The sequence below is a fragment of the Corella eumyota genome, chromosome 2, assembly GCF_963082875.1.
Source record: "Corella eumyota chromosome 2, kaCorEumy4.1, whole genome shotgun sequence".
In the NCBI taxonomy this organism is placed as follows: domain Eukaryota; kingdom Metazoa; phylum Chordata; class Ascidiacea; order Phlebobranchia; family Corellidae; genus Corella; species Corella eumyota.
Window position 1 is genome coordinate 12,856,867 of NC_137491.1, and position 27,508 is coordinate 12,884,374.

General features: G+C 27.5%; 5 protein-coding genes across 5 annotated transcripts; 1 reads left to right on the top strand and 4 right to left on the bottom strand.

Annotated features, from left to right (window-relative positions):
• Window positions 1-81: 81 nt before the first annotated feature.
• LOC145742732 (arrestin domain-containing protein 3-like) lies at window positions 82-7,301 on the bottom strand. Its single transcript, XM_082560521.1, has 8 exons — window positions 7,162-7,301; window positions 6,758-6,892; window positions 6,410-6,499; window positions 4,179-4,315; window positions 2,698-2,855; window positions 2,273-2,525; window positions 1,751-1,862; window positions 82-1,099 (listed from the first exon to the last, which is right to left on the bottom strand). Exons 1-8 carry the CDS (start codon window positions 7,277-7,279, stop codon window positions 888-890), a joined length of 1,215 nt encoding a protein of 404 aa, XP_082416647.1. The 5' UTR covers window positions 7,280-7,301; the 3' UTR covers window positions 82-887.
• A 176-nt stretch (window positions 7,302-7,477) lies between these two features.
• LOC145743093 (kelch-like protein 11) lies at window positions 7,478-9,040 on the bottom strand. The gene is made up of 2 exons (XM_082560976.1): window positions 8,745-9,040; window positions 7,478-8,535 (listed from the first exon to the last, which is right to left on the bottom strand). The coding sequence occupies exon 2, from the start codon at window positions 8,519-8,521 to the stop codon at window positions 7,946-7,948; it is 576 nt and encodes a 191-aa protein (XP_082417102.1). The 5' UTR covers window positions 8,522-8,535; window positions 8,745-9,040; the 3' UTR covers window positions 7,478-7,945.
• A 225-nt stretch (window positions 9,041-9,265) lies between these two features.
• On the bottom strand, window positions 9,266-21,179 carry LOC145743958 (uncharacterized). The gene is made up of 25 exons (XM_082562038.1): window positions 20,170-21,179; window positions 19,835-20,013; window positions 19,591-19,693; window positions 19,337-19,390; window positions 19,119-19,170; window positions 18,808-18,892; window positions 16,895-17,031; window positions 16,434-16,548; window positions 15,901-15,968; window positions 15,687-15,783; window positions 15,433-15,529; window positions 15,110-15,262; window positions 14,850-15,012; window positions 14,418-14,565; window positions 13,948-14,104; window positions 13,564-13,656; window positions 13,275-13,376; window positions 12,752-12,946; window positions 12,256-12,387; window positions 11,936-12,059; window positions 11,421-11,489; window positions 11,019-11,214; window positions 10,723-10,782; window positions 10,465-10,560; window positions 9,266-10,204 (listed from the first exon to the last, which is right to left on the bottom strand). The coding sequence occupies exons 1-25, from the start codon at window positions 21,081-21,083 to the stop codon at window positions 9,768-9,770; spliced, it is 4,026 nt and encodes a 1,341-aa protein (XP_082418164.1). The 5' UTR covers window positions 21,084-21,179; the 3' UTR covers window positions 9,266-9,767.
• Window positions 21,180-22,980: 1,801 nt separating this feature from the next.
• Window positions 22,981-24,250, top strand: LOC145741563 (DNA replication complex GINS protein PSF2-like). Its single transcript, XM_082559164.1, has one exon. It carries the CDS (start codon window positions 23,061-23,063, stop codon window positions 23,613-23,615), a length of 555 nt encoding a protein of 184 aa, XP_082415290.1. The 5' UTR covers window positions 22,981-23,060; the 3' UTR covers window positions 23,616-24,250.
• Window positions 23,900-27,457, bottom strand: LOC145741564 (ubiquitin-conjugating enzyme E2 A-like). The gene is made up of 4 exons (XM_082559166.1): window positions 26,770-27,457; window positions 26,218-26,414; window positions 25,410-25,498; window positions 23,900-24,446 (listed from the first exon to the last, which is right to left on the bottom strand). The coding sequence occupies exons 1-4, from the start codon at window positions 26,811-26,813 to the stop codon at window positions 24,300-24,302; spliced, it is 477 nt and encodes a 158-aa protein (XP_082415292.1). The 5' UTR covers window positions 26,814-27,457; the 3' UTR covers window positions 23,900-24,299.
• Between the last annotated feature and the right edge of the window lie 51 nt (window positions 27,458-27,508).

Below are 27,508 nucleotides of genomic sequence, written 5' to 3' on the forward strand. Positions count from 1 at the left end.
CTATCATGTCGCTCCAATTTATTTTTGATATTTTGTGGAGGACAACGTACTTAATTACGACATATCTTCAAAAGGTTATATGATCATTGGTTTAATATATATAAAAGCAACGCGAAATGTCATGACACTATAAAACACTATGGTTATTGGCAATGATTAAAAGCAGTGACAAACATAAATGTTGACTAACACTTGACATGCAAAAATAACATCAACAAGTTTTGCAAAAAGATAAAAACTGTTTTAACATTGGTACATGGAAGTTTCACAAACCAAAATAAACTACGAAAAAAAATTAATGTATTTAATTTCATTTTAAAATGTGTAATATTAAGGTATAAGCACTGAAAAAAAATATGCAATAAAATGTGTTAAATGCAAAACATGAACATTTTCTTCTAACATTAGAAAAAAATAGACATATACCAAAGTAATACACCAATAAGGATACAAAGTTGTTTTTGACAAGAGTTTTTAAAACATTGATAGAACAGTAGTTATTGCTAATTGATAACGTTTTTTTTTTTTAAAAGGAAACAATAATAAAATTAGTAAAAAAATAACAAGAGGAGGCAAATGTTAAAAATATTATAATTAATATAATATGTAGAATAGGAAAGAATAGGAAAGAATAGGAGAATGTAAAAAAAATTATTGAGGGTATATTGTTTTTAAGTAATTCTTAAATGAATTTTACAACGCCTGTTTTTTAAAAAACACAAAATGCAAAAAAAACTATTGCAAATTTAAAATATTAAAGCGGCATTTTCTTGAAGTGTTAATGAGCTATTATTGTCATAATAAATCAACATGTTAAACCACCAAATTGTTAAATGCTGATTTAACATTGACATTTGCTCATTTAGTTTATGACAAATATTTCAATGTTAAGAATATGTAAACGCTGATTGATTCCAATCATAATAAGCTGTTTGTTCTGGTGGTGCAGCACCACCTGTTGGAAACTTGCCGCTCTCGGCCATAACTTCATTATAAGTTGGCAATGCTGGTTCGGTGTCGTCCAAATGAACCTCAACAATGTCAGTAGTTGGTGCTGTCGGGTTAACTTCACGAGGAATAAACATTGAAACTGGTTGTTCTGAAATTTAAAACATGATTTTGTTTATTTAAATTAAAAAAAGGTTAACTTTACTGTTTGAATTAATAGCAACAGTTTAAAACTTATTGGTCAAATAGTGATTTACAACTTATTTTGAGATCAGTCTTTAACCCAAGAGTGGCAACCTACAGCCCACCATCGCCATGCAGCCTGTCTGCTAATTTATTCTGGCCACCAATACTCTTAAAGGGTTTGCATTTTAATGTGACTTTTAACTAAGCCTGTCATAACATGGACATCAATTTATATTTTAGGTGGGGTTTAAAGCTTTTTTATTACAGCAACAATTAAATTTTATTTAATTTTTGCATTAACAAGGGATCAGGACATTGGTTTTCACTACATTAAAGTGAAACAATGAATAAAAGCATTTGTAAATTAGTGTGTGTGTGTATGTTATGAATGTAAATGAACATTGTTGTTTTATTTATATTATTTATGTGGTCTATTTAATCTTATATATTTTGCAATTTTAGGTAAGGCATACCCCTTTCGTTTGAATTTATTAAATATTTATATTTATAAACGGTAAAGGTAGGGTAAAAGAAAAATGAGAAAACTACAAATAACTTTAAACTATGCATTACAACATTAGTTATGCATGTAAATAAAAAAATAAAAATAATTTACCACTGTAAGCAGGTGCAGAAGGTTCTACAGAATCATGTGTTAAAATTGTTCTTCCTCCAATAACCAAGGGCAATTTTGTTTTAATTTGCATTGAGTTTACTATACAACATACCTGGTTAAAAAAAGTTTTTTTAATAATTAAATTATAAAAGTCAAAAATAGGTTAAAATACAATTTACCAGTCTTTGGCTTTAACGCAGTAGTATAAGCATTACTAAATATGCAATTGAAACACAAAAAAATCAATTAAAATTAAGTTATTTAAACCTAAATCTTATATGACCAAGAGCTACACTTAAGCTAAAACTATTTTAGTGCAAGTATGTGAAATATTTTACAATGACCTAAAGGCATTAAATTTATTGGACAATCTATTTAAAAGGGGGGTTTTATGTTAGCCAAGATATGATTTTAACAATTCAAGTTAAATTATACGATATCCACATAAAAAATTAAACAATAAAACTTAATAACAATCTTCAAAATCAGTAAAAAATAAATGCTACCAACAATTTTTTTTACCTCCAAAGAATAAGCAAGGTTAATAAACTTGCAATTTCTTAATCCAGTACTAGCCATAAATCTTGGCATCACAAATAAAGTTTGATTGTTGAAGGTTTTTTGTTGCTCGCTCATAATTGGGTTTCCATCCCATTTAATTATTCCAATCGTTTTTTCTTTTGGTTTTAATTTTCCTTGTGAAAAAATCCCTTGATGACGACCATACACTACTGTGGTCTGTTCTAATGCTACATGATATTTCATTTTTGCATTGCTAAAAATTAACATGATTAATAAATTAAAAATTAAAGAAATGAAGTTTAAAGGTTTACCAATAAAATAGAAACCAATATTTTAATTTGTCATTTTTATAAGATAAATCGATTATTTAACACCAAATTCTTAAGAACACTTTTTAAACATCAAATTTTCCAAAACTGAACTACCTTCCGTTGTTAATAGTACCATTAACAACAACAGCATCACCAGGTGAGTAAGCAGTTTTATCAAAAGTTAAATCAAACTTTCCTGAAGCTGCATCACAGCAGCAACAAAATGCATCTTCCTGTTTTTGGCCTTTAAACTGCATTGGTCGAAACACAAGCTTAAAAAATAAAAAGCAATCAATGGTTGGTTATTAGAAATAAAAATATATTGTTCAAATTATATTAAATGTCAAACAGTTTGCAGTTATTAAGAAGCACAAATAATTGTTGTTAGAATTCTACAATTATCAATTTAATACCTGAATAAAAAAAATAAAAATGAGGACTGTAGGAAGGCCACTTAATTACTTTACAAAAGTAAAAGATTTTGGATCACATACATTGTCCAGTTCTTGACAAAACAACGTGCCGTTTAACAAGACCTATTTTTTCAAGTTTGCGACTTTACTGAACACCGACGTTTTTTTTTACCTCTGCAGACATCACCTATGTCTTCAAACATATATACCCTTACCCCAACCCTATCTTAATTTCTTGTTAATTAGCAGACAGGCCCCCGACCAAGAAAAAACAACAGTCCGTTCACCATAGCGAAAAAATTCTGACTAACCGTTCTCCATAGGTACGAATTTTCTTGCACCGTAATCCAGACGAAAGGATTAAGAAGAGCTGTAGTGTAATTATGTTTTGTCTAGAACCGGACAACATACGTGAAACAAAATTTTTAATAAATAATAAAAAGTTGGATTTATATAATTAAATAACCAGTAAACGATTAAGAACATAGTAATACCAAACCAATGACTAAGTACTTCTTATACCAAACAAAAAACAATATATCATATATCAAACCAAAATATATTCATACCCTGAGCCACATTTAAACCTTATTTAAAAGTCTCACAAATTCATTTTCATTTAATCTGTACAAAATAACATTCCTTGTTTATAGGCTATTATTATAGGCTGTTATAAAGCTAAAAAAAACATTTGAATTTATTTTGTTTGAATAGTGATTCAAGTAATTCAACTATGCAAGTGGGTAGCCTACAACATAACAAAAATATTTACCGCAATCGGGAACTTAAAATTTTAAAGTTGTTGATTACCGTTTACCACACAAACAAATTTAAACAAACAAATTTTGTCCTTTTGCAAATAAGTTAAACCTAATTTAACTTGGTAAGCATGTTTGTTTTTGTTTGTTAGGCCAATAAATAAAATAAAACTCATGAAACGCTTCTTTATAGGTTAATTTATTATAAAATATTTAACAAAACAAGTGTTATATATATATATATTTAAATTCCAATAGTAGATATACATACTTAAAAACAATTATATACCTTAAAAACAAACAAACTAATTTGATGCCAGTTAAAAATAATGGGTTGTCAAAAATCAAAAAATTGGTGTAATTCTGTATTGATATTCAATTTCCAGAGAAATATTTAAAATAAACACATTAAGGGTTTACATACCTCACTTGTAGTGGGATTAGCAGACAAGTCATCATTATCAACAACTTTAATAGGTTCCTTCATTGACATGTCACTTGACATTACTGCAGAGAATTTAACTGTGGCTTCTAGTTGGTAAAATATATTACCATGCTTGCCTGCAAAAAAAATAATTAGGTTTATTTGATATCATGTTAACACATATCTTGTAATATATATATGTTAATGTTTGGTAAAAAATAATTTTTTTAGAACTTTTAACAAATTAAACGTCTAATGGTATTAAAAAGAATTACAACCTATTTGTTTCTAATAATAATTCTAAAGCTTAGGTTGTCTACCCAATGAGTGATGTCAAATTGATATATGAAGTCGAGATAATAAAACTTTAAAAAGGACAGATACAAAATGTAAACAAAACTAACAACATATTGCTATTCACATGTTTTTTGTTGTTATTGACAGTGTATAATATATATTAGGGCAATTCTTCGGTAACGGAATTACAATTACTGTGGTTTACAAACTTATAATTTTTTTTTTAATATAATTGAAATCATTTTTTAAGTTAAAACAACCCATATATTGCCATTCTAAATTTTTATAAGCATAGAAGTCCAGTTTGAACTTCTATGCTTCTTAAAAATTGAAAAATGTTTGGTAACGGAATTACGCCAATAAATTAGATATAAAAAGTTGGGTAATACTTAATCCCAATTCGTCTGAATTTTATAAAAATTAACTTAAATTAAACATGTGTAAATAATTGTCCTTATTGAAAGCAACAAAAAGATACCAAATTTTTTTAGTTGGGGTTTAAAAAATATTTATTTATTGACAAATTAACTTAAAAAAACCTGGTAACGGAATTACACTTTAAGTAACAGAAAGACACTGTCTAATCTTGGCATGTAACTTTAGTCTTAAATTTACTTAATTTCAGATACAATTAAAAAAAATAGTTATAGGTACTGTTAAAATAAAAAAAAAACCTAATTAAAAAATTTTTTTTTAAATCTTGGTAACGGAATTACAAACTAAAAACTACTAGGTTTTTTTTTAAATAAACTCTTAAACAGAAATAAACGAACCAAATTTTAAAATTCCTAACTACCATTTTAACAAAAACTACAAACATAACTCCAAAAATAAAATTAACAAACAAACATAACATGTTTAAAATTCTAAATCGCTAAACTCTAAATTAGTAATAAAATTGATGTCGCAGAAACAATTTGTTACACCTAAATAAAATGGATAATTATGCAAAAACAATAAGTCTAGTGGGTTAAATAGCTTATAGTATTGTTTGAATATGCCAAATATTAGTTAAAAATCAACTTGTTAACTATGAATATTTTTATTTAATTTTATTTAGCAATATATGTAGCCATAAAACTAATTTATAAATTTCAAAACTACCTTCTAACAAAATTTAAAAAAATGGATATTATATTACAATGCCATTTCATTTTTTTACTTATAAAAATAATTATATTATTTTAAGTCACTTAAACCAGGCAGAATAAGCATTTCTACAAAATCTCTGATGTTGTAATTCCGTTACCCGTAATTCCGTTACCATTATTTTGTAGATAAAATTGATAAGGAACATTAAAGTTTAGTTTTTATTTATAGTACTTAACAACTAAAATCAGAGAATTAAAAATATTAAAAGTTGTATTTGATTAAATTTTAAGTTATAAAACTTTTTATGTAAATTCGGTAACGGAATTACCTATATTCTTACAAGTTAAAAACTTAAAAATTGCTGATTTTTAAATTGTAATATAGAATTTGTTGTTTAACTTATGTTAAGCATATGTTTAAACCTCTTATACTAACACATTACAAATCTGTTGTAATCTGTTTTGTAACTTTTATATTAGCTTAAAATTATTGCTTAAAATAGCCATAAAAGTGCAAAAAAATTTGTACATTTTAAATTTAAAAAAAAAGTCACTTATAAAAAATTATTTGCCAAAATTTTTTTAAATTTAAACTTTAAATATCAAAACCAAAGAAACAGGTAAGTTAATTAAACAAATAATTTAAGTTAATTTTTTTTTAAAAAACACTTTCCCAATGAGAATTGTCCATTAATATTAAAATCATTTATGTATATACTGATACATCAAATTTTACATACACTATGCTTTTTAAAGTAGGCTACCAGTTTTTTTTCAATCTTAAAAAAATAATTGTTAAATTTAATATATAAAAGATTAAAATAACTTAGCTATTTTTCCTACTTGTAAAAGACGAAGGACAATTATTTGGTAATTGGAACACGAAAGTTTTCATTTGAATTCCTACTTGAAGACGAGTGTCTTGGTTTTGAACTAAACAGAATAAAAAAAACTAATTTCACATTACACATTGAACTGTTAGTTCTCAAAACTGTTAAAAAAGAAACTGTATATTACAGGATTAAAAAACAATACTTGTTAAAAAAAATTCAAAAAATTCTTAACAATTATTTAATTTTGTTTGGTAACAAATAATTGTTTACCAAATTTAAGCATATTTTTTGGCATATTTAGAAATTGTAACTTTACAAAAAAGTTAATTGCGAATTTTAAATATGAAACATTACACACCTCCACCCCATAGGTTTTTTTGCAGAACCACATATTGTTCCTTTTCTTTGTAAACCTTTTCATCACTTCCACTACTCCCACTTTTTGTAACTTTCCACTTTACTTTACACCAACCATTCAACTCAATCCTGACAACTAAAAATAAACAAAAGAAATATTAATCTTTTATGTTGATTGTTTAGTCTAGACAAATAAACAAATAAAGATACAAGAAACAAAATTAAACTTATCATAACCGAAAAAATAAATAATTGTGCCATTATTAGAAAATTTAATTCCTTTTTTCAAGGATAGTGACAACATAATTTAGAAGCTTATTTATCAAATTTTTATTTTAAAATAGCTTTTGTGTTTATTTTAAATTATTAAAAAATCCTAATTAAAATTTATTAACACTAACCTACCCTTTACATTAACTTCATTTTTAACATCAAGAACTACATTTCCAGAAACAATTTCCCCAGGTTTAAAAACATTTTTGTTGTTGTCCAATTTGATAGTTATTCCATTAATCTTTCCCATTGCTTTTTAAAATTAAAAAATAGTCTCTAAAGTAATAGATTGGTATTAAATTTAATATAAAAAGTGTAGCAATTATAATTCTTTAAATTGTTAAAGAAAAAATAACAAATTTTATATACAAAGCAAGAAAAATGATTGAAACAAAGCAAATTCATAAAAATCTTAATCACTATTTTTAAATTAGAATAGAATTGCACAAAAGAAAACTTTAAAAGGCAGAGTTGTAAAACACTAAACTGTCTTGAAAATTGATATTTAGTTGACCCTATTTTGTTTGACACAAAATTGTATATGTTGATATTTAAATATATTACATCAATAAATAAATCTATAAATTATTGATTTGTGTTATATAAGCTACATTGATTTTATTCCAGAATTGTTTACATAAAAACATTTAAATTTCAACATTTAAATTTAAAGAAAGAAAATTTGTTGATAGTACCAAAACATACTGCACTGTTATAACAATGTTTTTTTTTTATAAAAGTGTGTTAATATTTTTTAACCTTTTAAATTTCATAGTAACAAAAAATTTAAATTGCAGATATGACCTTTAAAAAGAGTATGGCAGTTACAATTTACAACTCGCCTATAAACAATCACTGTTAAATAACAAATAATTTTTAGGTATTTTTAAGATTTAAATTTGAAAAAGAAGCGTAACTATCCTTGTTCTTTTGACATTTTATTTTTATAACAGTCAATAGCTTCATTTACTAATGCTCTGCCCACCTCACTACTTATTATAAGTTTTTCTTGTAAAACCCGTTGGTCCATAAAACTTAAGGGTAGCTGTGGAAATCGAATTAGTTCCAATAGTTCGTCTAAATATTTTAGGCGTTCCACCAATTCGTGTTTAATCCAACCCATGACGGTTTCATAGACTATTTCTTCACAACTTACTAATAAGTCCTCAGCTTGCAAAAAAATAACAAGGTCTTCCTTAGACAAGGTATAAAATCGTTCTTCATGTACTGCATAGTCAAAGTTGGCAATAATGTAACTCTGTGCCTTGGCACAATAATGAGGCTGGTTGTGATCTTTTGCAAGTTTATAAGCAAACAAACAAGCATCGATGTCAATGTCTTGTTTTCTGTAGGGATTGTTTTCAATCTCCTCATTTTGTGCCTGAGTTTGTGGATTTTTTGCGGGCTCTAGTAAGGTATTTGTTGTTTTTTTAATCGAATTTGTTGTTCCACCAGACAGCGAGTTTTTATTTTTCTTTTTGTTTTTACCCATTTTATTTTAAGTGGCTAAAATTAAATTTCATTTAACTGTCAACAATAAAAGAAGTCTACTCAAAATTTAACTTTACAGAAACATGCAAACAAACTAATTTGCTAATTGCTAATGCTAAGTACTAAGCAAGCTAAATATATAAATTAAAGTACAATAATAAATTTATTATCATTTATTACATTTTTAAAGTATGAGACTTTAGACATGAGTGTTTTTGTATTACCATATTATTTAATCTCAAAAGGTCGATAATTTAATTTCCGATGACGAACATACAAAAAAAAACGTGATTTGACACGTGCGGATCGGGATAATGCTTGTTTTGTTCTTCGTTCAGTCCTGTCAGTCTGTGCCTCACCTCTAATTATAAGGTTGTTAAATTCTTCTAAAAACTTTAACCAAATTTCAACAAAACAATTTTCCAAAAAATAAAATAAAAATCTGCATTAATTTGTTTAAATTATAAGAACCTGAATCACATGACTATGACTGCATGACCAGTAATTCCTGTTTCGAGTATTTTTCCATACCTTCATGTTGTAAAATAAGAATGTTGACTAATTTAGGTCGGGATTTTTAATTAATTTATCACATCTTGTTTTATCCGTAAAGAAATCAAAAATTAACAAAATTTTAAGTATTAACGAAAAGTTATTAACCTTTTTTTGGTTCTCAAGTGTTCTTTATAATATTAATAAGAAAACCGAAATATATATTTGTTATTTTTTTATTTAAGCACTGTATCACGGCGTAACAAAGCGGGCAGTGAAATAAATGACGTTTTACCAAATGTTAAAACCAGTTTGTTTGGAAATATAAAAATAGGAATAAATATTATTTCTAAATCTTTTTTTGTAAAATAAGTACCACACTCAGTGTAGATTACAAGATTTTATATCATATAGCCATTTTTATAACGATCAAAAATAAGAGAAAAAGTAAAATGTCATGCAGAATAAATTGCATGTGTAGTTTAAAATTTTAAGGCTTTATTTAGTATCAATTTAACATATCAAAACTGTGCCTAAACACCACTTTTCCAACGGCAACTGAAGGTAGTAAAACATTTGAAGTTGCTTAATTTATTATCAGAAATCGCAACATAATAAGATTATCAAGAACCAAGAAAGAAATGAAAATTGAGCACGAAATCAAAATATAGTCACACACAGCTCGTTTTATATTTTTCTAAAGGTACTTTTGTCAAAAAAGAAATTTGAACAAAAACTAAATTTTGTAAATTGATTTAACTTTCATGTCTTCCATTTGAATGTTGGCCAGACCTGGAATTCGATTGTTTCTGTCTTAAATCAACATCTTTGGCTCCACCAAGAGTGTTGAGCAAATTAGACATTGTATTTGGGTCATCTAGTGCCGAGCCTAGGTTTTCAATATCAACACCAGCAGCTTTGGCTACAGATTGCAGCCCTTCAGCACCTGATTTATCTAGCAATTGCTGTGCGATTAATTTTGCTAAACTTTTTTTCACATCTCCCCCCTCTGTATTTTGTCCTCGAGTAGGGGTTTTATTTTTTGGGTCAATCTGTTGCCGTGGGTAATGGGAACTTGGTGATGAATGATGGGATGAGGAGTTTGGACGATAATCATCATTTTGGGTGGATACAGGTTTGTTCTTTTTTTGTTGGTTTGTGGACTGTGTTGTGTTTTGCTGCTGATCCATGCCTTCGTGTGACAGAAAATTTTATTTTAGAAACTAACAACTATTTATTATATTTTATACATATCAGAAATTATACTTAAACATATACTTCAATATATCAATATTTTTTCAGCTTAGTATAAATAGGGTAAAAAATATAACTAACATATGACTGTTAGTTTATTAGCCACTATTTACCAAAAAGTCATAACATTAATGGTTATTACTTATTATATCGTTTACATTTAATAAAAAATGTAAAATTTTAAGTGAAAAAACTTACTGTCAGATCTAAGAATATTTGATGTAGGACCTTGGAAACCAGGTCTGTTTGAAAAAGGTGCCACACTTACTTTTGGTCCATTGATATTTTGTTTGGCTACATAGATTTAAAAATAATCATTTTTTTAATTTTTATTAAGTACCGCAAATTTATAAGGTAACAGCTATTTATATTTTTAAGCATACATCCAGGTGTTACTTTATAAATTAACCGTTAAAAGTTAATATATATATTAAATTTATTTTTAAAAAAACTTACCAGTTGTTGGTTTGCTACCTTTGGTACTTTTCTGTAACTGTTCCAAAATCATTTGAATACCTAAAAAGTTATTGCAATTAATAAAAAATGTAAAAATTAATACATAAAATACCAATTATTTCTATAGCTACTTTTCCCTTTTAAAAATACCATTTTACAATTTAATATTTAGTGATTTTAGTAGTTTAAAATTCTTAAGTGACATTACGTTTATTGGTTACAGCATATTTACTGCATTACAAACTGCTCTATGCAATATTTATTTTAAACATTTTTTAAAAAGCTTGATTTCGTACCAGAAGAAGTTGGTTCCCCTGTTCCACCTTTTTGATTAAGAGCTGAGCAGAGGACTTGGATGTTAACGGAGGATAGAAGCTTGATGCTCTCCTCGTCAATTGGCATCTTCCAAGCTTGAGCAAGCTGAGCTAAGTTCATGTCTCGATTTTCTGCCATTAACTGGAGTAATGCACTTTGGTCACTCGCTTTGTTTGTCTATAAAACAAAGTATTTTTTTTTGATTTTTAAATTTTTTTTAAACTTTTCTTGCTTATAATTTGGAGAAATTATGTTTTTGTTAATTCATTTTGATTTATGTGTTAAGTGTATAAATAAAATCAAAAAAAAAATAATCGAAAATTTTAAAAATTCTAATTTTATTATTTGTTTTTATTGCAATATATTCATAAACAATATTTTACCTCTTTATTTGCTGATTTACTCAAAGTTGAGGAAGGACGAAGATCAGTGTCTTTGGATTTTGAATTACTCTACATTAAATACGAGAAGTTAAAAACAAGAATTCAAAAGAGTTTTTAAATTAGATATGAAGCCATAAATAATAGGTAAAGTATGTATATTTTATCCTTAAAAACATAACTTTTTTGGAATATATTTTTAGCCTTTTTATAAAAGAACTATAAGTAGTACTAACTTCAACCCGGGCCAAAAACTAATTGGCAGGTAACTAGATAATAAAATCAAGAATATTTAAAACTGCTTAAGACAATTTAACACACGATCATGGAAACAAATGTTACTTCTTGTTCAGATTCTGTTCCCAACATACCAGAAAAAGTCATATTTTTTAAAAACTATGGGTCAGAAATACCGATTTCCTACAAAATTTCAAAATGCCTATTTGAATTTAAACAAGTCTTCTTTTATATTTAATCTTTTTATATGTCAGTGTTTACAAGTATTACATATTACATACGTGTGATGATTTAGAGTCCGAGTGCATAGGGGGTTTTCCCTCAGCAGCAAGTCTTGCATTTTCTCTTTGTTCTTTCCTTCTCTTTTTACTCCACATTTCGTGGCAATCTTGCCAGTGTGGAAAGCTTAAATATAATTTAATAATTAGATTTAAATGCCCAAGAAAATTTAAATAAATCAAGAACTTTTTTTTTAGGATATATAACACAAGAATAAATAAAAATCAACATAAAAGCAATTTATAATTTTTGCCCACAAGTTCCCTCTCTTGTATTTCCTTTTACCCCATTAATATGTAATGATTAATTAGGTTTAACTTACTCTGGCATAGACATATTGTTAGGGTCAACATTGCGTAACCATGGTGATTTAAGTGCCTCTTCCGCAGTAAATCTCTTCTCAGGATCTAACTTAAGCATTTGATCTAGCAAGTCAATCGCTAAAGTTGGAAGACTAAACAAAAATTGATAGCAAAATATTAAAAAACTACAAAAGTTTTTCTTTTCTTTTTTTTAATAGTTTTATTCTTAATGTAAAAGGTCAACTTTTTGGCCTTAACTGAAGTTATTTCTGACCCAGCCCTAAGTTGCTTTGGCAGTTTTAGATATTAGTATGCATATTTCCAGATAATTAATCTGCCATTCTGTGAAGCCAAGTGTGCTAACAACTACACCATGTTATCAGACTTCATTTCAATAGCAGGCCAGACACATAAAATCTTTTTAAATGTAATAAACACTTAAAAAAATTTTACTGGATTTTTTTTATCAGGGTTTATATACAGGGTTTTTTTATTAACGAATTTTAATTAACTTACTAAGAAAACTCGTCTCTTAGTCTTCTTCTATATTGTCTTTTAGGTTTCATGGTATGAAAATGTGGAAGTTTAATAACATTTTGCCACACTGCAGGACAAGGTGAACCACATATTTTACTAATACACTCTAACTGGGCCAACTCCCGGTCAGCTTGAAATAATGGTTTCTTTGTAAACAGCTCAGCAAGAATACAGCTTAAAAAATGAGGATAAAGTAAGTAGACAGTTTTTATTTGAAAATCTTTTAAATTTTTTTTAAATTAACCTAAACAACTTTAAGTCCCAATTAAAATTAGTTCTAAGTATTGATTGCTATAATTTTATTTATATTACTAGATCATGATAATACATAATTAAAGAATTATTAAAAAAACCTTTTAAAATCTAAAATTTATGATAAATAAAATAAAGTCAAAGCAGAGTAAATTAAAAAACTGTAATACAAAGCGCAAAAAATTAAAAAAGTTATTTTTTTATAGAAAAAACTAATAATTTACACAAAAAAAATAAAAACTGAACTTACCCACAACTCCATATATCAATAGCTGGAGTATACGTTTCCTCACCGAGTAATAACTCAGGAGGTCTATACCATAAAGTTATAACTCTATTCGTGTAAGGACGCCTGTAAGCAATATAACAATTACAATAAAATGTAAACTAAAAAGACATAATTAAGCAATTAAATTAAGTCTTCGAATAGCCATAATTAGTAATTAAACTCTAAAAATAAAACTTTTTTTAAATATAAAAGAAATAAAAATTTAAACAGTAATGAGTAAATTTCAAGACAATCAAAAATCTTAACTTACGGTTCATCTTGGTTATAAAATCTGGCCAATCCAAAATCAGCCAATTTGATTTCACCTTTGTTGTTCAGTAGTATGTTGGAACATTTAATATCCCTGAAAATAAAAAAATGTTTTTTTTTGTTTTTATTTTTTTACTTTATACTTTTAAAAAATCCTTTTTAAGTTTAGTTTTTTTTTAAAGTTTTTTAGTAAAAAATGCTAAACATTCAATTAAACAAATTTCAGTTAAATATTTTTTTTTTAAATTTAAACAAAAAGTAATTTTGAACACAGTGTTTAAATCCTAAAAAAAAAATTAATGCAAACTGAAGGATTCTAAGAAAATCTTTAAATTGCAAAAATTGTTTAGAATGTACGCAAAAAAATAAATAAGGTGTTGTTTACCTGTGCAAAAATCCTTTTTTGTGGCAAAAATTAAGACCATCAAGCAACTGTTTCATAAAAGATTTAACGTGACCTTCATTAAAGTGAACCATACCTGATTCTAACAAACCCATCAAGTCATGGTCCATATATTCAAATACAAGATAAAAAGCACAACCTAAAAGTAGATGATATTTGGTAATAAAACACAGTGAAGAACACTTTCATCTATTTATAATAAAGCAGAGTGGAATGTGTATATATGTATATTCAATTTAAACTTTATCAGAATAAAACAAACTACCATTTGTGGTGCATGAAAAAATTATTGCAATGTTAGTTTAGAGTTGCAACCATATCACGACAATTAAAAAGCAGCCCATAAAGGGGGCGAACAACTAGTTTTGTTCTAATAAGATAAGATTTTGTCATAAAAAATTTAATCATAAACTTTAGCCTTTCTCTAAAAAAAAACAAAATTTGACAATTACCTTTTTCTTTTCTAAAGTCAATAGCATCAGTTTTGTCAGTCAGTACGTCTTTTAGATGAACAATATTAGGATGCTGAAGTTGACGTAAAATTTTAATCTCACGGACTGCTGTAATTGGAAATCCTTCTCTTTCATTATCTAACCTTACCTAAAAAATTGTTGTTAGCGTAAGTTTTTTTATTTATTGAAATGTTAGTTTTCAAAAAAGAAAAAGGTACTTGTTTTTGGTTATTTATAACAGATTTTTATCAAAACCCTTTAATGTCAATATGTTGTAGTTGATCAACTTGTGGTAAATATTGTGTTTACTGCCTTCCAGAAATATGATATATTAAAGTCTCAGTATTTTCAATTATGTTTTTCAAGTTAAATTTGTTGTATTTTATAAATAATTTTCATTTTCCCCTAAAACATATTTGCTATGTTAGTTACCTTTTTAAGAGCACATACAGCACCGCTGTTTTTATCTTTAGCTTTGTAGACTTGACCGAATGTCCCTTCTCCAGTGATGGAAATAAACTCATAGGCATCACAACATGTGGATCCCCAATCATTTTCCATCTGAACAACTTCCCTTGTTCGTGGTCCACATAAACTAATTTAAACAACATATTTTGTTAAAAAAAAAAACATATTTTAGGTTAATTTTTTCAAGCTAAATAAAAATAGAGAAAAAATTAAAAAAAACTAACTTGGGTCTCTTCTTTCTTGAAACTTCTTTTTCCAACTGAGATGGAGGAGTTTTTGCGACCTCCTCTTCTTCTCCAGTGGATGCAGATGGGAGCACAGGAGGAAGAGGAAGGTTATGGAGTCCTCGCTTCACTGGAGTCTCTTCTGCTGGTGGTCTGATGTAACCATAAACAAATCAAAATATTAAACTGAAAAATTTTTGGACAAAAAGTACATAATGTTTGTAAGTAAACAAGAAGTCTGTTAAATTATTAAAAAATAAATGTAAAACTTCATAAGAACAAATTTGTAGATGGTATATATATAAATTAAATTAATAAAATACTTCTTTGGTGACTTTGGTTTTTTGGCTGTTTGAGCTTTAAGGTTTTCAATCGCGGAATTTGCAGCCGATTTAAATGGTACCGTGCTGTCTTTTAATTCTAGAAAACCAAAGGAAAAATTGCTATAAAAAATCTCTTTAAATCACTTTTATTTAAAAAAAAGATATATAACAAAATTTAAAAAAAAGTTACAACTTTTAAAAATATTATTGAACAAAACTAAACAATTTTATTGGTTCAATTAAAATGTTTATACCGGTAGTGTTGCTATCAACATCTTGTTTTAAATTTTCCATTTGTTTCTGTGCTAACAAATGTGGAATTCTGTGGTCCACATCTTTCGAGTGAACAAACTAAATTAGAAAACATTTCAAATATTTTATTACTATGATTTATTTTTTTCTGGTCTGCAATGTCCAATATTTGAAAGAAAAATAAACGACATTTTTAATGAAAGAAAAACAACTTACAGGTTCAGATTCTTGATTCCACTCTGGAACATTTTTTTGTTGTCCCGTTATTGCAACATTGGAAATATCTGAAAAAATTTTTATATAAAGATAAACATTTTTGTTAGTGACAATAATAAAAAAGCAGAAATATTTTAAAACACACAATTATATTTTTGTGCTGTTGCAATTTTATAAACTATAAAGTTAACAGGATCGAATGAATCGCTTACATAAAGAGTATGATTTTTTTAGTTAATTTATTAGATCCATTTGATCCAACATATTTTAAAGTTTTTAAATTGACAGCATTTTCAGCAAAGCCATGACATTAACTGTTTTTGATCCTTTAGGCAAAGTTTTAAAAACATAACGCTATCATTAAGCAATTATAAAAAAATTTTAATGGTTAGAACAGGTATTAAAAATTAGTCTATTGACAGTCCCAACAAACATACTTAATTTGGTTTGGTTTAATTTCACACCCCTACTAATTTTACTTGTTTTTCTAACTAAAAATTTAAGCAAATTTTTTCTAATCCTATAACAAATACCTTGAACTTGGTAGGTATCAGATTGAGTAACAGCCACTAATACTTGTTGGTGAACACCTTTTCCTGATTCCATGCCTTGGATTTCTGCTGGTTCTGAAGGTTTTCCATCAACTAACTGCAAAATTAAATTTTTAAAACAATGGTTAAAAACATTTCTAAAAAGTAATTTTTTTTACGTGAAAAAAGTTAATAATGTGATATTTCGACAGAAGGGTAAAATTTTTCCTATGGTCTTGGGTTTGATTTCCACAAATAACAAGCAAATCTTATAACAATGACCAGGGTGTAAAAGGTCCTAAATTTGGCGAACGGAGAAATCAACTTGGAGGTAGGGTAAACAGATGACATCATGTTATTTTTTACTTTAAATATATACCAATTATCTTTTTAAGCGTCACCGGCAATTAAACTCTTGCCCTAGTTTTTCTCACATTATTAAACTAAAATGTTATTCAAATTACTTGTGATGAAGGATCAAGATCATCTTGTACTTCTCCATCACTCTCGCTCACACTATTCCTCCTCTTTTTTCTTCTCTTCTTTTCCTTGTGCCTCCTCGAGTGTTTGTGGCTGCGGTGAGTGCCCTTCTTGTCATCTTCTATTGTTATTAAAAAAAGGTTAAAAAAGTTATACATGTAATTCAAAAAATAACCAAAAATATATATATGGGCAATTCTTCGGTAACGGAATTACAATTACTGTGGTTTACAAACTTATAATTATTTTTTTTAATATAATTGAAATCATTTTTTAAGTTAAAATAACCCATATATTGCCATTCCAAATTTTTATGAGCATAGAAGTCCAGTCTGAACTACTATGCTTCTTAAAAATTGAAAAATGTTTGGTAACGGAATTACGCCAATAAATTAGATATAAAAAGTTGGGTAATACTTAATCCCAATTCGTCTGAATTTTATAAAAATTAACTTTAATTAAACATGTGTAAATAATTGTCCTTATTAAAAGCAACAAAAAGATACCAAATTTTTTTAGTTGGGGTTTAAAAAATATTTATTTATTGACAAATTAACTTAAAAAAACCTGGTAACGGAATTACACTTTAAGTAACAGAAAGACACTGTCTAATTTTGGCATGTAACTTTAGTCTTAAATTTACTCAATTTCAGATAAAATTAAAAAAAATAGTTTCAGGTACTGTTAAAATAAGAAACAAACCTAACTAAAAACTTTTTAAAAAAATCTTGGTAACAGAATAACAAAACTTAAAACTATTTGGTATTATTTAAATAAACTCTCAAACAGAACAAAACAAACCAAATTTTAAAAACTCTAACTACCATTTTAACAAAAACTACAAACATAACTGCAAAAATAAAATTAACGAACAAACATAACATGTTTAAAATTCTAAAAGGCTAAACTCTAAATTAGTAATAAAATTAATGTCGCAGAACAATTTGTTACACCTAAATAAAACGGATAGTTATGCAAAAACAATAGGTCTAGTGGGTAAAATAGCTTATAATATTGTGTGAATATGCCAAATATCAGTTAAAAATCAACTGGTTAGCTATGAATATTTTTATTTAATTTTATTTAGTAATATATGTACCCATAAAACAAATTTATAAATTTCAAAACAACCTTTTCACAAAATTTAAAAAAATGGATATTATATTACAATGCAGTTTCATTTTTTTACTAATAAAAATAATTATATTATTTTAAATCATGTAAACCAGGCAGAATAAGCATTTCTACAAAATTCCTGATGTTGTAATTCCGTTACCCGTAATTCCGTTACCATTATTGTAGATAAAATTGATAAGGAATATTAAAGTTAAGTTTTTATTTATAGTACTCAATAACTAAAATCAGAGAATTAAAAATATTAAAAGTTGTATTTGATCAAATTTTAAGTTACGAAACTTTTTATGTAAATTCGGTAACAGAATTACCTATATTCTTACAAGTTAAAAATTGAAAAATTGCTGATTTTTAAATTGTAATATAGAATTTGTTGTTTAACTTATGTTAAGCATATATTTAAACCTCTTATACTAAGACGTTACAAATCTGTTGTAATCTGTTTTGTAACTTTTCTATTAACTTAAAATTATTGCTTAAAATAGAAATAGCAAATAAATGTGTAATATGACCTCAATTTTGGTTAAATGTCATTTTAAAATCGTTGGTTTTTGGTGAGATGGTTTTGGTAAAACAACCAGATAGCAGAAAAAATTTAACCAAAAATGTTTATAAAAAATTTTGTTAACAATTAAGCAAAAAAATTGAATATGACAAAAAATAATTTTAATACGATTTTTATATCATTTCCTAAGTATTATATATACAATTTTTATAAAACTTTGCAATTAAGTTTTATTAAGATGATTATTACAATTCATACCTTTTTGTTTCTGCTGTTTCTTTAAAATACTTAATTGTTCAGATAAATCATTTACGGTCATGGTTGATGTTCCATCTTCTTTGGTCTAAAAAATATATATAATTAATTTTAAAAAAAGGTTAGTTAAATAATGTATCCTTCAATTTGGAATATAAATTTGTTAAAATAATTCTGTTAAATTATTTTATATATACAAGTCTTGCAAGAAAGCACAGACAACATTTTTTTGCAAAAACTAATTTAGGTTAAAAAGTATATAATCTATTTAAAATAAAGCAAATTATTTTTATTAAACAGTTAAAAAAAATTACTTTTGTATCGTCTGTTGCTTCACCATCACTACTTCCACTATCAGATTCTGATCTTTATTTATAAACATTTTGTTAATGACCTTTAAGTATAACTAAATATATAATTTTAATACTAAAACCAGCAAAAATCTTTTACATGTGTACTAAAAAAAATGTCATATTTAATTTTTACCCCCAAAAAAATTTTTTTTTAAAAAACAAAATGTAATAACCCTTACCTTGAATGTCTTCTTGATGACTTTGATCTTTTGGAATGCTTCTTTGACGAGTGCCTTGATGAAGATCCATGATTAAATAAAATTTTACAGAAGATAAATTAAAACTTAACTTTTAATTTCTTTTTTTTATTTCAAAAAAAATTGTATACAGAATTGTGTTTAAAAAATACCTAATTAAAAAATAATGTTTTTGGGATTTAATTTAATTTAAACAAAAACTAACACTTGAGGGTAACCAAAAATGAGGAATTTACTTGTGTTTTCGTTTCGCTTTCCTATGTTTCTTATGTTTGTGGGTGCTTCTACTATGTGACCTTGATGAACTTCTATCCTTCGAATCGCGTCCTTTGCCCTCATCTGTAATGTCATAGTTTTCAAATAAAGCATAAAAAATTAGAAAGTGTGTTACTAATAAGTACCAAAAATTTACAATAAGATCAAAACCTTTACTGACAATTTAGTATAGGGTCATTCATTCACAACTACAAATTTTTCAACCTGATTTGACTTGTGGTGAAACTATGCCCTCTGAATTATTAGTTAACTTCATATCAGCATTATTAAAGGCACTGCTAATATTGGAAGAAGGATGAATCCCACCTTGATGTGGAGCTTCATGAGAATGAGAGTGACGTTGTTGACGCATGTCCACATCATGGTTTGGAAAGTTTATATCACTAATAAAAATATTGAAGACAATTTTTTACGTGTCAATATTTATGCAAATTTTAAAATCAATTTTTTATCCTTAGGAGTAATTTATACCTATTTGAAAAAATTGTTAAAAGTTGAGATAAAAATTGGAAATGTTAAAATTATTTAGAATTTCAAACCTTTGGTTATGAAAAGGTGGGGGGCCATGAGGTGGATAATTATATGGAGGAGATCTTGACCTTGGTGAGTGATGTTCATACCTTCTTCCCGGATCTCTTTCTATAAAAGCTCCTCTAGGAGGATCTGGAAAGTCTCGTCTTCTTCCTGGAGGGGAGTGATTGCCATGGTAGCGTGGTGGGGAATGTGGTGGAGGAGTGACTGATCTTCGAATTATAGGGATTGCTGGAGGTCTATTGCCACGGAAACCAGGAGAATGAAACTGTGGATGAGGAGGTGATCTCATGCGATCAAATCTTTCTCGATCCCAATCTGCAGGATGCATACCTGGAGGGGGATAATTACTGTGCTTATGAAAACCCCCTGGGGGACTTCTAGGAGGAAAGCCACGAAAATGAGGCATGCGCCGATCCATGCTGGAATCGGAGAGGGACGTAGAGACACTGCGAGAGCGAGATTTCCTTGAGTATTTAAAAGATTTTTGCTTGCGGTCTTTTGTTCTTAATTTGTCGTCTTCCCTGGTTCTTTTTCCTGAAGTATTCTTTTTATGCTTTGGTGAGTCCCTATCTCTAGAGTTTCTGTACTGTGTGTGTTTTTTCGAAATCGGAGATCGTCTTTCACGATAAGATCGTGAATTTCTTTTAAAATTTTTTTCTCTAGATCTGGATCGTTCTCTTGTTAGAAGAGGTTTATAAGAAGAACTATTATTAGATTTTAAGACCTCAGACTTCAACACAACTGTTCGACGCACAGACTTTTTAGGCTTTATGTTTGGCGGTGATTCGGAAGAGTAACTGTCACTCTCGTATTCCACTAAAGGTCTTTTACTTGGCAATGTTTTTGATCTCTCAGTTGTTTGTTTTTTGTGTTTTCTTTCCCACTTGGAACTTTTTTCTGGATGTCTGCTCAAGGGCATTTTATAAGCATAATTCTACTCCATAAATATGTTGCCGTTGAACATTCGGCTAACAGTTTATATAAAATATTTAGCACACAATATTTGTATATTAAACCCAATCTGAAACGCAAAAAGGTTGTTAAATAAACAATAATATTTAAGATTGAAGTTTATGGCATTTCTTAAAAACAGAAAAATTTAAATTAAGTTCCTAATACTTTAAAGCACAGTTTATTTATTAGATAACATATAATGTAAAATAAATTTGCCAAATACCATTTATAGTAATGTATAAATTACCTTACAAAAACTTTGGAACTTTATCTGACTAACAAATCATGTAAACAATCTAAGCCATAATTTTTTAAATTTAGTAAAGCTTTATATCTGAACTAACTAAACTTAGAAAAAAATGAGCGTAGCTATCTACACTGGTCTTTCTCTAGCAATATTTTAATACAAATTTTAGACAAAAATCAATTTCGGCTAGCATGTTGCCAACAAAGTTTTCCCGCAAGTGCAGTGAGAAAATAGAATACAATTTTAAAAGAAATCGCAATAAGATAAAGAGTATAGCAATAAAGCAAAAACTTGAAATTGAAAGTAAGAAAAAGCCGATTAAAGCAGATAAAGAGATTTTAAAAGTCGCAAGCCATCTCCAAAATACCTCACAGGAGCAAGGATTGTAACTGTGAATGTAAAACGCTAAAATTTCATTTTAGCAATACGTAACGCAAAAAAATGAGCTTAGTCATGCATATAAAAATATCTTTAACTTATTTTAAATGTGTTTACCGTAATAATCAAAATTAGAAATATTTGTTTCACCCAAAGTATACAATACATTTATTAAACATACGTTTATGACCACAAACATAATTAATTAAAAATTTATGTTAGGTTTGTATGATTTCTATGGCGCTACCTCTTTAGTTATTTTTAAAAATACGTCATATAACAAAAACAGAACCTACATGTTACTATGTATAGTCAGATAGTATGATAGTATAACATTTTAAAAGTAGTTTTTTTGTTTATACTTTTTTATATTATTACCTGTCAAAATTCTGAAATTTGTCAATAACTTTTAAAACCTCAAACAACACTTTTCGGTCTTCTATTACTGTATTACCTATCTGCTTATCTCTCTATGCAATTTTTTTTTGTATATATATTTATCCTCGATGTGGGAAAGTCGAATGCGCGACTTGAACATACAGTAACATAAGTTACTCCGAACCAGTCTCGAGTTGCCTGTGACAGTTTGGGATATTATAGATTATAATAGCCCGATAATTATGCTGCTGATTAAGTGCTGGCTTAGCAGGAGTTCATACCGTTTAGAGTGCCTTACTCAAGGGTGCTACAGCATGAGATCAGTGGGGATTAAACCCACGACCTCATGTGTGGTGTAGAAAGTGTTCTTACCACTACACCACGGTGCTGGTTCAATTTGTTTATCACTACTTGATTCTCTTTAGATCACTACATACTTACATACCTAGACTATGGCCAACTATAACTTACCATTTTACATAATTAATATTTATTTATCCTCAATGTGGAAGGGCTGGCTTAACGAAATAAACATACAGACATCTGGACATAGTGAACCCTAATTGTGTTTCGTAAATTAGTTTTTTTTTAATAATTATTAACATGTTTATTTGTTTTTGGGTCTGCAATTGGTACCTATAAAACAAACAGGATCGATCAGCGTTTAGCGTATGATTTTTATAATCTAATGTATATATTTTTAAGGTCTTGCCCTTTACATGCCATACCCACAGACTTGTTATTAATGTTAGTAGCAGGGATTAAACTTAGGAAATCATAAAATAAAACCAAGTGCAAAGTTGTCAGAGTAATTGCTCTAACTAATTTATACAATTATCCTTTTTATAAATTTAGATACATCAACTAAGTTTTATATTACATATTGCGATATGCTTACATCTGTACATGTTTAAAATGAGGTAAAACAAAAAAATAATAATGGAGCATGCTGATATAGAATTTCTTGCTGAAAAACAGCTAATACAAATTGTTCCTAGTTTTTCATTGGACAAGATTTACTTTATATCAGGTGATGTGGGGCCATTCTGTCCTGCAGTGCCATTAAATGTGCCCCTATGGCTGGGACTGACATTAAAACAACGTCAAAAATGTCGAATTGTTGCCCCTGAATGGTTGGAATTGGAAAAACTAGAAACTTTAAAGGAAGAAGAAGTTGCCAGTGAAATTTTCACAAAATTACCAAGCCCACACTTTCGTGAAGTTGCACAATTACTTTTAACTCATGCTTCCGATAACATTTCTTCGGCAGACAATATAAGGACCCTGGTTAAGGATATATGGGATATACGAGCTGCCAAGCTTCGAAGTAACATTGATAAGTACATTAAACTTCAAGCTAGCCATGCTAGACTTGATAATTTAACACAAATGGAAATAAACACTATCAGGCCATTTTTAACACTGTCTTTAGATCATATGCATAAATTAAGGACTTCACAATCATATGTGGAAAGAAAATTACCTACACAGTAACAAATTATTTTAGACTGCTAAATAATATTTTTTGGAATACACAGTTTATTTAAGTTTTAATATTTGCTTGTTATTAAGCTACTTGTCTTTAATTTAGAAGGTAAAAAAATTTAAGTTTTTTTCTTTGCTGTTGGGTTTTATATTAAAACTGTTACAGCTCTATCTATTTTAAAGTATTCGTTAAAAAAGAAACTGTGTTAAATGGTATTGATACCACAAAAAATAATGCTAGTAAAAAAAGAAAAGCCTTGCTATCTTCATATTCTTATTGATTTTAATCTTAGTAAGAAAGATCAAATTTTATTAATATTTACATTATATTTTATCAGCCTATAAGGAAAAGATTGTACAAGAACAGTACCACAAAAACAAGAGTGCTTGAATCACTATACTACATACAAGTATAAGAAGTGTGTATTCATAAATAATTATATTGAAAGATAATTTATTCAACACATTGGGAACTTTGCAACGTTGATCTATTGTTTTAAATTATTGTCTAGTTTTTGTTATGTTTAATAAAACATAAAATACGAAAACAAAAAAATATTATGAACACTTTAAAATCAAAGCTCACCATGGTTTAGATAATGTGATAGAACGTATTGCAAGAAGGGCAACAAACAGCGTACATACAGTCCATAAAATAAAAGAACATGCAGAAAAACGAAACAAGGGCTTGTATTAGTACTTTTCTAACTTTTCTGACTTTTTCCAGCTGTCTTCGACTATTTTGGTTACTCTTCTTGTATATTCACCTCTGTTGTCAGTGTAAAGCATTGCGGCTTGATTATTGGCAGGACTGTTTGGATTAGGTTCGTCCAAAAGTGACTATAAAAAAAAATTATTTTAAAAATATTAGTTTTTCTTGAAAAACTTTGTTTTAATTCATAGATAATATATTTATACTGGAAATTCTTGTGGCACTTTAGGGACCAAACAATATTGCATAATTAGTTTAATTTTAAAATACTTTTGTATGTGATGCTGGTAATGTAAATAGCCCTATTAAAAATAAACGTTTTGTTTTATTTATTAATATTAATTATGTAAGTAATTTAAATAAAGGCAAATGAAACTGTCTTTTATATTAACTTTTAAAATACCGCCCATTGCTTATCAGTGGGTATCATTAGTGTAAGATTCCAAGGTCCCTGTCATCAGTTAGCCCTACAATTTTTTTAAATTTTTACTAATACAAATTTAATGAATATTTTTTACCAAAAAAACTTTAAATTGGTGACAAAGAACAAACTTATTGGAGAGGTTTATAAAACATTGTTTTTTTCAATATGAAACTAAGCATATGATTAAATACTGTTTTAGCAACTAAGCTAATCAATATTATTTTTAAATTATTTCTTTTTTGTTCTTAAGTAACTATTGCTATACCTACTTGTTATAATGACAAGGTAGGTTTATTTAATTTTTTTTGCACATACATTATATAAACAAAAAAGTTTTAGGGAGTTTTTCTAATTTAAAATTACACCAAATTAAGTTATTATGACAATGTCACTTTTCATATAATTTACGCAGAAATTATAATACAAACAAAAGTTTTTGAACTAACACTTGTTACACCAAAACTTAGTTGTGATAAAAAGCCATATTTAAAATTTTTAAAGACTGTATACCAGTTAAATTTAATTTTATTCATAGTGAAGTAGTTTCATAACTTAACTGACAATTATAACAAGCCTTACAACAGTTCCAACTGTTAAACAGATATAAGAAACAGTTTAAGTCCTGTATATAAGCAAGTTTTTGAGATATTAGGCCTTGAATACACACCTGAATTGAATGTAATATAGATGAAACATCATAAGTTGGACTCCATCGATTTTGAAGAATATCCAAGCATATTCCACCATCGGCATATACTAAAATACAATAAATATTAAATAGCTACCAGTTCAATGTTATCAACACAAAATACATTTGCAATGTATAATTAATGGCCAAATTTGAATTAATTTTTTGTTTTTACTGCCTTTAGTTTAAGATATAGAAATCAGTGTAATATTTTTTATAGTATTAATGTTATTGGCATGCCTAAAAATGATTTAAATAATAAATTTAGATTGCAGTTAGTAGTTGTTTGATTACACTTAGTCATTTTTGGAAATATGATGCAATACTTGCCACAATGTACACAAAAGCTACATTAATTACATGACTAATGGGCCCTATTACAATAAGGGATAAAAACTTGTTAGAAAGTTTATTTTCGTAATCATGTCAATAACCTATTTTGTTAAAATCTATTTGTTAATGTTTCCGAACTTTAAATAACTAGCAAATTTTAATAGCGTAGTTTTAAAGTAACTAATTTTTGTAACTTTCTATATTACACCTTTATATGTTAATAGCCTAGATTTAAAAATAGATTTAGCACATAAATTGTGTTTGTACAGAGCATTAGAATAAAGAAGTGGACCTAACTACAACAATCGGTTCTAAAACATTTTTAAATCCTGGCTATTGGCAATTGCACAAAATAATTATGAATGACTAAATAAAATAATAATGGCCTAAACAGTTAAATTTAGTTTCACTTGACAATCTTCTTCAAGAAAAAAAGAGATGGTTGGTTACTTACCATTTGGATGAAACATGGTGGAGGTAAACTTTACTGAAGGTGGTTTATTTGGATATTCTTCAGTAAACTCGATTTTTAATTTAAATGTTCCATTTTCAAAAGGCGTGTCTTCAGGACCAAATATTACAGCATGCCAAATCATAATATTATGATCGGATGGTGCACCGCTTACTCCAGTGGGAGGGTCATCTTGTATTCTGAATTAAAGTTAATTGCATCAATTTTATTTATAAACTAATTTACAATTAACAGTAAAGTAGGTTTGTAAGGTTTACTTAAAAGGCTTTCAAAATGCAATATATATAAATTTTTTAAGCTTACAATTTTCTTTTTTAAGGGTATACATGTTAAATTTTATTTATTATATAGTGCTCATACTGTTTTCCCAAACTTAGAAAAAGGTTTTAGTATTTGTAATCCAATAACAAACATAATTTTAAATAAAAAATGTTCACTGACAATATGTTAATGTATAAAGCTTGTATGTTACTACATAATTAATAACCTATAAATTTTAATGGTTAATTGGCTTAACAGGACAATACCACCTACTTTTTAAAATCTCTCATTAGTCTTCTTCTAGCTGGCGTTGACATCTTTAATTTAGTTAAAACAAAAAACAAGCACACTCAAAATAAACAAATACACCACTAAGCGTTAAAGTTAAAATACAGCTGAAAATTTTTCTAAATTGTTGGCCTGTTGTAAAAAGAATCAATTTAATTTATTTTAACTAACAAATCCACATAATCTCAATATAAAGTTTATTACTGTAAATCACAAGGCAAAAATACGATTGTTTTTTTATACATTATAATACTAAATTAAAGAACAAATAATTTTTATTATTCAGATTACAGACAAACACATGATGATGACGACCATCAAAAATTGCTGAGTAAACTTGACCACAACTTATATCTCTCAGTTTCATTGACCAAAGATTAATGTTTTACTTTCAGGAAGCAGTCAATAAACTGATAAAGTACTTGTTAGACCAAAATAGTATTTTTGTCATAAATAGATTAAGAATTTAATTGACCCAAAAGCCTACATAACAGTGAGATAGTCGTAGTCGTATAACTTGTTCAATAATAAGAAGGAACTATCTAACTATACACAGTAACACGGATACATCTATTCAGCTATTTGTCTTGTCTGCTTGTAATTTAAATTTATGTCCGATAGTAAGGTAATAAAAAGACTAAAATTAAAGCTGCCAAAAAGCGCTTAACACTTTTAAATATAGCAAAAATTAACACTTTAACAAAACATCCAAGCTACCCAAACA